The sequence below is a fragment of the Pseudomyrmex gracilis genome, unplaced genomic scaffold (genome assembly GCF_002006095.1).
Source record: "Pseudomyrmex gracilis isolate BER0280 unplaced genomic scaffold, ASM200609v1 scaffold_7, whole genome shotgun sequence".
Taxonomy (NCBI): domain Eukaryota; kingdom Metazoa; phylum Arthropoda; class Insecta; order Hymenoptera; family Formicidae; genus Pseudomyrmex; species Pseudomyrmex gracilis.
Genome location: NW_018020591.1, coordinates 25,031 through 38,969, shown reverse-complemented (window position 1 = coordinate 38,969; position 13,939 = coordinate 25,031). Strand labels below are relative to the sequence as shown.

The window sequence follows — 13,939 nt, the reverse complement described above, 5'->3', positions numbered from 1 at the left end:
AAATGCAAGGGTCTAAAGAGTTATGAAGTTTTTTTTATGAATGAGAAAACAATCTTTCCAAAAAAATCCAAAGATCGAAAAGCGCGAAATATTTTCCTCAAAGAAAACTGTGTATCACTTGGCAAATAAAAAAACGAAAGATGTACGTTCCAGCTTTCCAAGATCTTGGCGCAGCATCCTTTGATTCTGATTCTTTGTTTTTTTTTAATAATCAAGCTTAATTATTCTGCGTGTGACATATGTCTCTTCATGTGTGCGCGTTTTTCTCCGAATTAAACGTATTGAACATGAGACTTTTCTTTGAAGAAAGAAAGAAGGATTCAAACGGCAAAAGAGATCATCTGCGCGAAATAAAAAGTTTCGTCCGTTATTAATCCGACGAGAAGTGCTTTTTTGAGCACAAACGCTTTCCAAGAACAATTCTTTCGACCTTTTGAATCCTAGAATCTTTAGATTTTTTTTTTTTTTGTAACAACTTCTGTGCAGTACATTTCTTTAAAATTCCGATTGTCGGATCTTTACAACTCCCTACGAATTTCATCATCAATCTCTTGTGAGTTTTGAACGTGTGCTTGCGCGCGACACTTATTTTATTTAAGTACATATATATTGTGTGTCTGTGTGTATACATATATATATATATAGTTTGTTTATCTGGTTTGTAACATTTAAAACACTTCGAAGTTATTTGCAACGGAACTCCATAATTCGTTATTTTACTTCTTTGTACTCTGTACCATGGTTGCAACGATCATGGTCAGGATCATCACGATCAGAATCATCTATCTCGCTTATATGTACATTCTTTTTTTTTTTCAACAACAATTGCCCTATAGTTTTTCTTTTGTTTTTTATTTTGTTTGCTCTTGAAAATTTATTCGAAATAAATTAATAATATCGTTGTGAGACGTATTTTACAATATACAAAACAATTCATTTACACAATATGCACAATTAATGTTATCGATTAACACAATTCGTTTAACTTTTGTACACACATACGGTTGTTCTTTTTTTCTACGCTTTCGCTCGCGTAAAAATATACGTAATACGATAAATTAACTTATTTTTAAAACAACTAATCGCCATTTGTTTTATTCCGCTTACTTAAATTGAAAAATTATAATTAATATATGTATATATAATTATCAATATATCAAGGCTACCACGGATATTTGATTACGGGTGTCAGATCAGATATAATCAATTGCTATTATTCCTAAATATAGGTACTCTTCATTGACATGCATTATAAATTCACTTTTTTTTTTTTTTAATTTATGTATTTAGTTTTATATTTCTTTACTCTTTGCATCTTTTATCCTAAAGAGAATTTTCCTATTAAATTTCTTCATTTATTCACTGACAGAAAGATGCTGTTTTTTTTTTTTTTATTATAATAAACTCGTGATAATTTTCGTAATTTTACGTTCTTCTGAGATATTTGAGTGATTTCTTTTAATCTTCTATATCCCTTTTTTTCGGAACATTATACAAGATATCCTAGAAAGAAGATCACGATGCAATAGAAAGATGTTTTTCAGTGATTTTTCAGAGAGAAGCGTTTTCTCTCTTTCTTCGGAAGTTTTCTCGGGGTATACTTAATGTAAACATCACAGAATATATAGGACAAAAAACATATCACATATTGCACTAAATATTAAATACAAATCCTTATATGCTGTTATTATAGTATTTAAGATTAAAACAAAAAAACATGAATAATAAACAAGATATCTGTAAGAACATCTTTTCAGAGAATATTTGTTTATACTATACAGATCTCTTTTTAGAATATCTTGTACTATACATATACATATGTGAAATACAATTAAATTGTTCGGAATACGCCTTGTATTTATGGAAGATCAATAGTAATATTTTACAAGAAGGATTCGCCGTCTTTACGCAATTTACCATTGATGTTTGTATCACTATTTTTTTTTTTTTTTTTTTTTTTTTTTTTTTTTTTTTTTTTTTTCAAAGGCTTTTGCCTCTATTTTGGGTTTATTGTATATATCCTGTACTAAAATATTATTAACAGTAATGCGTATTTTAATTCGTGTCTGTGAATTGTTTCAATGACTTCTGTGCGATTGAGAATTCATTTTAAGATGGAAGTGTTTCATTTCCTTCACAGGAAATTGACAAAGTTTTGTGTAAGTAGCTTATTTAAATATTTTTCAAGAACTAATGATACCGACGTACATGTTGAAAATATCATGTTGGCCAATTGAAGATTTCCGAAATCAAGGATCTTGAAATTTAAGAATGACACAAAAAAGCAAAGAACTATCCTAAAAGGGATTCAATGATTCTGTAAAATTAGAGATTTGTGCAATTGAAGATCGATGATACGTAAAATTGTACGGAAATCGAATATTTTGCAAGACAGAGAATAATACGAGGTTTCGCAAAAACTCAATTAATAGAGATTTGTTACACTTCCTATCTCTTAACTTTATTTTAATTTCTTAATTTTGATCCACAAATCCGGAAATCTCATATTTCGCCTCATCTAATCTCAACACTTTTTATATATATATATGTATGTGTTTTTTCTTCTTCTTGTGTTTTATATTATCGAATCGTTATTGAATCTAATTTTTAGGTCTTTAATTCTTTGGTACAGTTTTTTTTTTTTTCTATCTACATAAATTAATATAAATATAATAAATAAAAAAAACAGGAAATAATATATGACTGAACAACAATACACCTATCTACGTATCAGGCCATCCTGAATTAAACAAGTTTCTTATGGCACAAATAAATAAATGCATCACATACTATTTTCCAGAATAAATATAACACGTAATAAATCTGTTATTCAATTAAAAACATGTTCGTGTAAAGAGAAGAAATATAAGAATGATAATTGAAACAGAAAAGTATGAGTATCTTACGCGCTGCGAAGCACTTGTCTAAGTTGCGTATAGATCAGGAAGAAGAAAAAATATCATTTAACTTGGAACAAGTGCCTCAAAGCGCAAAACATATGGCTTATATAATTTATAAATTGATCTACTCTTTGCACACACACAAAAATTACGTAATCGCTATTTTACAACAAAATGCAATGTATGTGGTTTTTATAACTATCATTATGAGAGAACGAGTGTTCCTCTTTCTTTCGCAACATTTCCCTCTTTCCGTTGTTGAGAGCTGTCGAGCGACATCGATTGTTTCCGTTGTGAGCCTACCGATATACGCATATAACAAAACGCGAACTCCCGAACAGAGAGTACGCAGAAGACAATGAGAAGAGAGATAGCGCCGCAGCCGGAGGGACAAAAATTGTTCTATCGAGAAAACTGCGACGTGAGATAATTAGATGTAAGCGGGAGAGAGGTTCAAGGTGAGACGAGAAATGACGTTGTTGCGAATCGTTGCGCGTGTTGTTCTAGAACTCTTAATTATCTGGATAACCATAATGCGACAGTCGTGACAAACGACGACGGCAACGCCGCGCAGTCGTTCCGCCGCCATACGCTGCTCGGCGCTCGGCCCGCTTGAAGTTGAGAATGTTTTCGTGGTCGAGAGAGCAGCGGGACTACCGCCACTCTTATAGCATCTACGCATATACAGAGTTTGCATAAAAACAAATGAAATATTGACACGTAGCGCGTGTGAACAAATTTAATTTGTGTACGTTTCTTTTGTAGATTTCTCACTTTTAAGATGGGTACAGACTAGGATGCAACACGCGATGCGAGTCTCTCGTAATGTGAACGTACCTCGATCCAAAAAAATAATGAGGGTCTATAATATTAGATACGAACCTTTTGTCCACTCCTTGGTTCTCCATTTCCCGACGTGCGTGAGAGGGCGGCGTGGACATCGGCGTCAGTGAGGTGACGGGTGTTGTTGTCGGTGTCGAAGCGGGAGTGCCGCTGCGCATTGCGGAATCCTTTCGTCTGGACGCGGGAGAAGCCGGTGCAGAGCCGACAGCTCCCGAGTTTCTTAACCAGGAGTTCTTACTGCTCTCCGATTCCGTGGGTGACATTAACAATCCGGGTGAGAGTAGTACAACCGGCACCCGGGCGAACTGTTCTGTCGGTATCCGCATCTGTAAAAGATCGAAGACAGAATTTATTGCAAGAAGTTATACATCGCACGTAAGTTGTTCGGATGTAAAGAATCTCGAATTACTGACTTTCGAGTAGCACTTCACGCAAACGGTTCGCTTGCACAAACGACAACGTTGACCCCAAGGACCCAACAGACCGAACCGCGTTTTCAGACAGAGGAAACAAACGCGTCTTTTCTCGACATCCTCTTTCACGCGTCCCTCCACTGGAAGAGACTCCAATTCGGCCTTCGTGAGCACACTGCGAATGTGAACTATCTCGTCTAATGTTAACGACAATCGTTCGTCGAGCAGCATATCTCCCAGCGTTGCTTTCTGTAAAAAACGGATTACATTGTGCAATTTCGTTATGTTCAAACATCTCTCAGAGAGATTTTTCATCATCAAATTGCAACGCTGCGTTCGTTATTTTGCGTTCGCGGTACTATCAATCAGGAGACGTTTGGAGCAACGCGTGAGCAACAAGTGTTTTTAATCCCTGACAATTTGTATTCAACTGTTGCCGGTTCTAATTTGCTTAAAAACGATAAGAGAGCGCGTGCGCGAAACAAAAACGTATTCCTTACCTTATCAGCATCGTCCTCCCACTCGCCGTGAGCTTTGTCATCCTTTCCCTCGTGTGTAATTGTGTACGCCCGCCGCGGTTGTCTCTGTGCTCGTGGCTGCGGACTGAGACTCGGACTAGGATTCAAACTAATATTGGGACTCGGGCCTTGGCTCAAAGATGAATCCGTGAGACCAGCGTGCTGTCGACTCTGCGGTCTCGACTGCGGAAGCGACATGGTTCCCGTGAACGGTATGAAGGGTATAGCACACTTCGCAGCGTGCCTCTTCGCAGATGCTCTCCGCGAAGGACATTGTGTCGCCAGGTCATAAGCTGCGAACGAGCAAAAACAGATCTTTACATAGATTTTACGAGATATATATAACAGATCTATATCGCGACTTTTCTTAAAAATCACTTAAAAAATCAAGAAAATTAAATTCTAAAAAATTAACTAGATTTTTTCTAGTTACTTCAATTTTATCAATGAATTTCAAGTAACATTTACCTCAGCGAGTAAATGATTAGATAAGATAAATTTTTTTATCTAATCTTTATAACGTATATTCATTTTATGACGTTCAGGTATATTGATAATTCAAATATAAATAATATACACAGTTGTAGAGGTGCAAATAATACGAAAACAAAAAAAAAACATACACGTAATCAAACGGAAAACATTAAACAACATCTGTGTTTTGAGGAAAAGATTTAAAAAAAAAATACTAGGACGAAAGGGAGAAACAAAAGGCGCACGCCATACGTAAAAACAGCAAATATAGTGTTTACAATAAACAAAATAACAAGACAACAAAGTTGCAAATATTATTTATAACAATTACATTCCAGTTGGGCATCGCAGAATCGGTGATACTCGTTTCTGGTCAGCCGAAGTCCGCCGGTTTTTCGCCAAGGATTCGCAGATCCCGCTTCATCATCGTGTTCATGATCTTTATGACCATTTCGTATACCTTCTCGAGCACCAAAATTGTAATCCTTGAGCCAGTAATTAGATGCCTCATCATCTTCCTCCTCAAACCTCTCCGTGATGTCGTCTTCGGTATAATCATCGTCGTCGTCATCCTCGTCATCTTCCGCATCCAACTGTGTGTTCAAATAACACATTATCACACATTTCTTCGGTAATTACGGTTTTTCAAAAAAAAAAAAAAACCTATATAAGATAAAAAGAAAAAATAAAGAAACACCTTCAAATCGAAATCGACAGGTATCACTTTCTTAGGTCGTTTAGTAGCATCCTGGTTTAGATTTCTTCCAGGCGGCTTCGGAACTGCCAATGAATCATTTTCCTTTACTTTCTCACCGTTTTGTGTTATATCTAAAAAATTCGCAACAGCTTTACTTAAATTTCGAGTAAATTTGTAATATCACAGCACACACATAATTCTATGTTGTGTGATATGAAGCGATAAAATAACTCGGAAATTAATGACGAAGGAGGAACATGTTTTTTTTTTTTACATAAACAATATTATGCAAATAGAATGTGATCGTGCCTCTCACTATCAGCTGGCTTTAATGAACAATCGCTTTTTTGTTCTTTTTATTGATTTATATTTATTGTTTGTTTACTATATGAAATATTGTTTAGATTTTGTTTGAATTTTTTTTTTTTGCTATATGATATTTTCAAAAACTAATTATCAGTTACAGTATATTGTCAATGAATTTTCTGCATCAATTTACATCAATTGTTGCTGATTCTTTGTAACAAGTAACTGAGTTTTGTAACATGTGGAAACATATGTTACGCACGAACATGCACGCATACATATATACACGCGCAGCATATTAGTCTATATTATATTTATACATATAGAGCATTCCATAATTATTTATACACAAGCGATAATTCTCTTTCCAATCGAGATTACAAAAAAAAAGACTGCACGATGTTTTAGAGAAGGAAAATAAAAAGTATGCTTCAGATCTTATGCTCCATAAATAATAGCGTCTATATATCTGTCTAAAGCTACATGAATGCAGCTTTATGATATTGGAATATTGAATCAATAAAGTAGATGAGCCATGATATGACACTGACATTTGAAAAGTCACCTTCGTAGAGAGAGAGACAAAGGAAAAAAAAAGTGAATCAAAGACTGATTTCGCTTTCATGCAATGATCTTGTGCGCAATGAGTTCGAAAAATGTAAAACGTTTAATACAAATTTAAGAAAAGAGATCTTACACATACACGTAATACTCCCAGTGCATTTAAAATATCCGTTATAAAATTATTATAGAAAGGCTTTCTGTTAAAAATCGGTTCTTTAGATATATTACGACACACTCATTAAATGACAATGAATGAGAATGAGATGATTACCTGCGACCGTAATGCGTCTTCTACGCGACTTACGATTCCTATTGGAAGGTTGGACCCTGAGGTCGAGTCGCTCCTTGACGGTGCGTTGCCGGGGTTGCGGCACAGGTGGCATGTTTTGCCTCCTGCGGCTCGCCGCCAGGACGCCACCGGCCGTCGACGTTGTCTTCTGATCCTCCGACTGCAACCACTGAGCAGCGACATCCTGAGCGGACTCCTGCTCCTGCTCCGGTTGCGACGGTGGCACTTCTCCGAGGACTATCATGCGAGACTCGCCGCCTACGTCGCCTGAGAAAATTGAAGTCGTGATTTGCACATTATATATAAAATATCACACAATTTCGGTCATCAGTTCAGTTTCAATAAGACAGTTTATCGTTCGCTTATCTAATTTGTCACTTGTTTTGTAAATATTAGTCTCGTCATCGCATACATTTTTTCTTATTTAAAATGTGATCTTATTTTTTTTATAAGCGTAAATATTATATTAACATTTATTGTATAAAATAACTTTTCTTTTTAATTAAAATAGATATAAAAAAAATGTTGAATTGAAACGACTTATTAATAATTCAACGGAGAACTTGCGCTATTTAATAAATCATATCAATTAAATTGATACTTGTCTCGCGTTTGTTTTATTATATTAAATATTTCCGCTTTCTTACATTTTACGAAACATACTTATTTATCTTTTGTTTTTAGTTTATTTATCTTTTGTTTTTTTTTTTTAAGAGAACGTTACTTGGCAAAGACGACGAAGGCAGCAGATTCTAATCTTGATCTGACGATGTTACAACAACTTTAAAGAAAGCAGGCGAGAACTCGTGGCATCTTTAGACTCGTCGAGATTGAAGGAGATTTTGAGAGCGAACGTTGCCATTCTCGGCGCTCCGAAGAATGTGTCTATAATTTATCCTTAAAAAGAAGGAATGATCGGGAAAGAGAATCTTTCTTGAATTTTGTTTTGACTTCCGTATAATTGAGCTCCTTTTTTTTCTTTAAACACAGAACACTTTAACAAATGAAATCTCGCTAGAGAAAATATCAAGACACATATTTTTCCGAGAAATCACAACATAGATGTCTGTATATTTTAGATCTTTACTTATGTATCGTCCTATGCGATATCACTGCGCGCATAATTTTGCAAACAACAAAGACAAACAACTGTTCACGTTTTCTTCCACATTTCTTTGAATCACAATAATTCTTTCTTTTTTTTTTTTAATTTGAAAGTTTATTCCAAGATTTATTTACAAAGCGAGATGTCCGCACATCGAGGACATCGATCGACTCGTTTATTTTACGGGGTTTTTAATATTTCGAGAGTAGAGAGAGGTAGCACAAAATTTCACAGAACGAGAACGAGATCGTTTTTTCTTTTTTTTTTTTTTAGGCGACAAGACAGAATACGCGAGGAAGGGTTGACATACGAATGGACTGGCGTGCCGCGATGACGTTTCGGGTAACGTCAGTTCACCTTTGCACGTTTTCAAGTTATTGATCGCGTCTACATCGTGTCCGGAACACTGTGTTTCTCCCTCTCTCTCCCTCTCTCTTTCCCTTCCTTCTTTTCTCCTTCTCTACTCTGTCTTGCGCTCGTAGCGCATGATACCTACACTCCGCAAGGCGCGATTCAATATCGACTCTTTGATACAATTCACATCTGTTAATTGAAAATCTTTAAATAACTACAAAAAAACAAAATGTCACGCGTATAAAAATGTAACAATTAAAAAACTTAATTAACAGAAGAATATAAGCGATGTACTTCGTGCATTTTAACATCCCGAGAAGAACAATGTGAGAAAATTGTAAAAATGTTGAAAATCCGCGAAGAGCAAACGACAAAACATTCCGAGACAGCGGAGTTTTTATTTAAATTTCTCTTCAAAAAAGTTAAAGAACTTCAAGAATATTGAGACAAGTGTCCAATTATTGAAAAAGTTTAAAACAATGACACAATGTCAATGTGCCTAACACAAGACAGATATTGAGACGTTTTATTATTTTTTTTTTTAATAATGTCAGCAATCACACATTAAAACGTAGCTGATATTCGAGTAAAATTATTTAACGAGATCAATATAAAACATTTCTTTAAAATTATGTGAAGTTATTTGCGTGAATATCGTAATTAACATTTTCAAATTTAGTGCTACAGGACTTACAAGTTAACGTCTCTTCGATCTTGGGAATGGTGTCTTGTCTCAAGCGAGAGGATCTTAAGGGTTTCGGTGGCTTCTTTATACTTTCCATGAGTAACTCTCTCAGTGTATATTCTTTCTGCAAGGGCCGTAATCGTCTCTCGGATGCCTGTGCACATTGACAGACTACTTTTTACCCAAAGCTCGTTTTATTCATCAATATTTATTCGATGTATATTTTGATCTAATATTAATATCGTATTCAACTTTTTAACGTAAGCTTCCCGAATTCCCTGAATCTAGTTTGTAAAACCTTGCCTTTTTCAGAGGTGGTCGACTTCGAATGAATTCAAGAATAATAGCATGCGCATCCTTCTTCGATGACGTGGGCGGTGTCTTCCTTAAGTGATAACGTCTCTCCCTGATGTCGTCCATCAAAATCTCGTAAGGCGTCATCTTGTAGTCCGGGCGATTTCCCTGTTCGCGCGACGCGCGACTACCTAAATTAGCTTCCACCTTTTTCAATTTCACTCCTCGTCTCAGTTCGCTGATAACTTGAACCCAAAATCTAGCCTGACAATGCATTTAATAAATTTTTGTCATAACACTCTGACGTCAATACGCTCTCACATAATAAAATACAGAATTTCCACGTAATAAAATACAGTTAATTAAAACTGTTATTATATATTTCAAAACTTTGTTTTCATATAAAAAAAAAAAAAAACAATTTTGCAACTAAACGTCTATTACACTTGAAATTGTATAATGTTATTAACACTATATACTTGCAAAGAACTTTATATAAATAAGTTGCTTTCTCTGAAGTAAATCAAATGTTTATTCTTTCACGAAACAACTTCAATTTTATTTGTTCTATAAAAATTCTAATAAACTTAGAACTCATGCTCTGCGTGCATTTGTCATGCTTCAATGGATATACACTATATAATTCCTAATCTTAGAACACAATCAATCAAATCAAAAATAAATAATAATGCGACATAAACTACAAAATGATTGCAATAAATTTTGTTCAGACAAACGTACTTGTATAGCTCTCCAAATTCTAACGTCCGTCTACAAGAACAAATGTAATTAACGATCAATAGATCTTACGTGTAAACCACATGTAATCATTATTACACGTTACTTCTCATTTTATTTGTTTTAATGTGGTTTTCTCTTTTTGTCGCACAATTCTTTTTTCTCGATAAACTGCGAATCAATCTCTTTTACTTTTCTTTCTTCCTCTTTTTCTATCTTTTTACTTTTTTTTTTTTTTCAAAAATTTGAGACATTTTTTGTATTCACGAAGAAAACTCACCCAATCATTGAAGTCCAAGGCGTCAATGTTCTGCAATGAAGTCGAAGTACGGTCATTAGTTTGCGGACTGTACAAGTCTTGTGATTGCTTGTTAACAACCACTTTTTCCAGAAACTGAGAGAGATTAAGAGCCTCCTCCACAAACGCTTGTATCACATTCCGGTAATAATTATCAGGATCTTCTTGTAAACTTTGCACGTGTCTCGCACATATCTGAAATAAATAAAAAAAATTTCTGTATTAACAAAAAGTCACTTTAAAGAAGATCTACATACCACACTGATCTTATAAATCTTTACATGAAAAATAAGAAAAATAACACATATGAACTCACTTGAAGAATAGTTTTCAAGGTACATGTGGAACTCTCTGGATACGCTTCGGTAGTTTTCAACGTCGTATAATCTTCCACATCAGTATCACCAGAATCTCGTTCAATGCCCTCGTCATCAGTTTCCTGTAGACGTTCCTCTACGTCACATTCGGATGCTGCAAGTTCAATAAAATAGCACTTTAGTTACAATTTAGAACTCTGATTAAATGCACAATTGCCAAGGAGAAAAAGATGCAACTTACTTACCAGAAGTAGCACAATTTGTCATCAATGAAATAAGAGCTTCTAAATCTGATGATAAGGCTATTTCCTCTCCCGGATTAGAGCCAAAGTCCAAGGCCTTAAAGATTGCCATTCCTAATGCAAATATAGCCTAAAACGAGAAAGAAAACAATCTTAATTAAATATAATAAAGAAAAAGGCCAATAGAAATCACAACATAAAAATATATATCCCAGATATTAATAAATTATACAATTATTGTGATAAATCAATAAATCGCTATTATGACGTATTATGACTTTCACTTTATAACATAATTTTTTATAACATAATCAATACAAATTTAAACTTGTTTAACTAAAGAAATAAAGATTGAAACATTTTATGTTAGTAAAATTTGATTTATATTCATTAACATGATTATGTTTGATTTATTATTTTGATATTTCCAGATTGTGGCTTGTACTGATCTTTTCGTGATATAATTTATATTAAACAAAATATTTGCAGATAATTTTTAAAACAAAAAAATAAATTTTTACAATCTGTACATTTACCTTCTCTTCCGAAACAAGAAGTTGTTTGGAACCTGTAATCATTACAGTGTAAAGTAAGTCATCCTATTAATTTTCAGTATGTTAATGGATTTATAAATAAATGCTTTTCTGTAGCACAGAACACTCACCTGTCGAATTTTCAAGTCGAATATCTCCATCCTTGTGAAGTATAATTTGAGAAAGATCAGATATTTCAAAGAACTTATTTTCCTTTGAGATTAGTAGGCCTTTGGTTATCTGATAGCATAATGCCCATGCTCGTTCTTGATCTATAGGACTGTCAAACATCAACAAAATATCCTGAAGATTTAAACAACCATGCGAGTCCAGCTCACACTTGGGTCGTGTTGAGGTTTTTTCTTTTTTCTTCACTGTTGCTTGTGACTCTTCCTTGTGCTCCATATCTTCTTTCTTACTAAAGACTGGATTTTTCTTAGAATTTGACATTATATGATAGTTTTGTTTTATCTAGATATGTTAGGCTAATCTTGTGAAGAGCAGCATTAGAGTTACTGATAGTAAATCTGTTAATTTATCTATATAACCTTTGGTGCTCTTTACAGCATATTGTGTGTGATACATTATTTTCTTCTGTATAATCATACATGTGGCAATTATTTAGCAGTGCACCTACTGTATTATCTTGCACAAAGTGATTACAGTTCGCAAGAATCATACATAATTTTGTGATCATGAGCAATGTTGAATTCCAATTCTCTGCTTGCAGTGATAAAGTTGTTGCCTTACATAGAGCACTGATTGCAATTTACGATTAATCGCCTGAAACACAATTTGTGTATACAACACGTATGAAAAATTTGATAAAAATACCAAGTGTACATCATGCATGTATTTTATCTCTCTGCACCATTATAATTACCGCAATAACAACATCATAAAGATAAGAGAGAGAAGCATTACTACTTACGGATTTTTATAATTAACAAAGAGAACATAAACATATTTGCTCCTTACGCATCGAAGTTTCGTAGGAGAACTAATCGTCCTTGAATTATCCTTATCCTTCTTCTTCGTGTTCATTCGGACTGCCTGTGGTGATGCTGATAACGCGGCCTTGTGGTGTGAATAACAATAACGTTCATTTGGAGCCAAGATCTTACGCTAACTGTGATTGGTCAATTTTGCCAATCGTCTGATGCGATTGGTCAAATTCCATCGTGACTGATCCTTAAGTTTGTTCTACAAGAACAAAGCGGTTTGAAGTTGGCTCATTGGTTCGGTGAGGTTTTGGTCCGACCAATGAAAAGAACTGACCGTGGCAAAAGTTTCCAGGACAAGACAACACATACGAAACCAGAGAGCGGCAACGCCACGAAAGGAATCCTTGAAACTACGTAGCAAGAGCCGTACTGTCGATACAACGCCGTTTGCAGCCGTTTGGTTTGAGTCCGTGCAAATCTGCGTCGCATCCATCAATATGTAAAAAAGAAAATATTTTAAATTTCTCACATACGCGCGCATGTGACATATATTTTGCAGGTCCTCACGCAAATATTGTGAAAATTGCGGGCATATTAAAAAGAAGAAATCAAACAGAAACAAAAAACAACATGCAATATGTATAAAAATTTTATATTGCGTAAGAAGAATGTTATTTTTAAATATAAATAATTTTCACACTCCTATAATGATGGATGAACAATGGCATTTCGCGGAAAAACGTGCGTTTCCTCGCGCATTCTTATTTGCATCCTTGTGGAAATTCCGAATCCTTGATTACGTAATACGGAGAGAAAAATAGTCTCGTCAGCATAATATATACGATCTTCACAACTGTCTCTCTCTCTGCGCACAGGTTTTAAGTTATCTAATTGCTTATTGTGTGTTAAATATACGTTTGTACATACGAGATATTAAACGTGCGCATATCAAATAACAATATGTACAAACGGTAGATAAATTTTATTTACTTTTCGTTTTTTTTTTCTCTCTCGCAATATTTAACTTCGCGCTTAAACGAAAATCCGAACAATTTCCTGTCTCACTGCGATAAGAAAGAAAGTAGTAGAAAAAAAAACAACAACGTGTAAATAACGCACAATAAAGATCTTAGATCCGTATCTCTAATTGCAAAAGATAATTTTACTATCTTCTCTTTTCTATTATTATTTTATACGATAGTATCTGTTGTTCGCCTTTGTTTCTTTCAATAAAACTATAATCTCGCAGATAAATATTGTATTTATTTATCAATACAATATCAATATTGTATTTATTTATCAATAAATTGCCGACAACAATGGGAGTGAAGTGCACTTTGCGTTTCTTTTTCTTTCTTACGTACACACACTTATCAATAATGTCGTATTTTTGAAGAGACAGTTAATTCATTATCGTCAATAACA

The 13,939-nt window shown here is 34.3% G+C and overlaps 1 protein-coding gene across 4 annotated transcripts; it reads right to left on the bottom strand.

Moving 5' to 3' along the window:
* Positions 1-1,084: 1,084 nt before the first annotated feature.
* On the bottom strand, positions 1,085-12,657 carry LOC109859298 (protein spire). Of its 4 annotated transcripts, none has more exons than XM_020437416.1 (16): positions 12,549-12,657; positions 11,702-12,353; positions 11,574-11,605; positions 11,041-11,167; positions 10,795-10,949; positions 10,461-10,673; positions 10,184-10,213; positions 9,452-9,706; positions 9,158-9,302; positions 6,987-7,271; positions 5,846-5,976; positions 5,480-5,741; positions 4,657-4,967; positions 4,157-4,405; positions 3,783-4,069; positions 1,085-3,574 (listed from the first exon to the last, which is right to left on the bottom strand). In XM_020437416.1, exons 2-16 carry the CDS (start codon positions 12,018-12,020, stop codon positions 3,331-3,333), a joined length of 3,045 nt encoding a protein of 1,014 aa, XP_020293005.1. In that variant the 5' UTR covers positions 12,021-12,353; positions 12,549-12,657; the 3' UTR covers positions 1,085-3,330. The 4 variants fall into 4 exon arrangements, with proteins under 4 accessions (XP_020293005.1, XP_020292995.1, XP_020293023.1 ...); XM_020437406.1 differs by having other exon boundaries at positions 12,502-12,650; XM_020437434.1 differs by having other exon boundaries at positions 7,020-7,271; positions 12,502-12,649.
* Between the last annotated feature and the right edge of the window lie 1,282 nt (positions 12,658-13,939).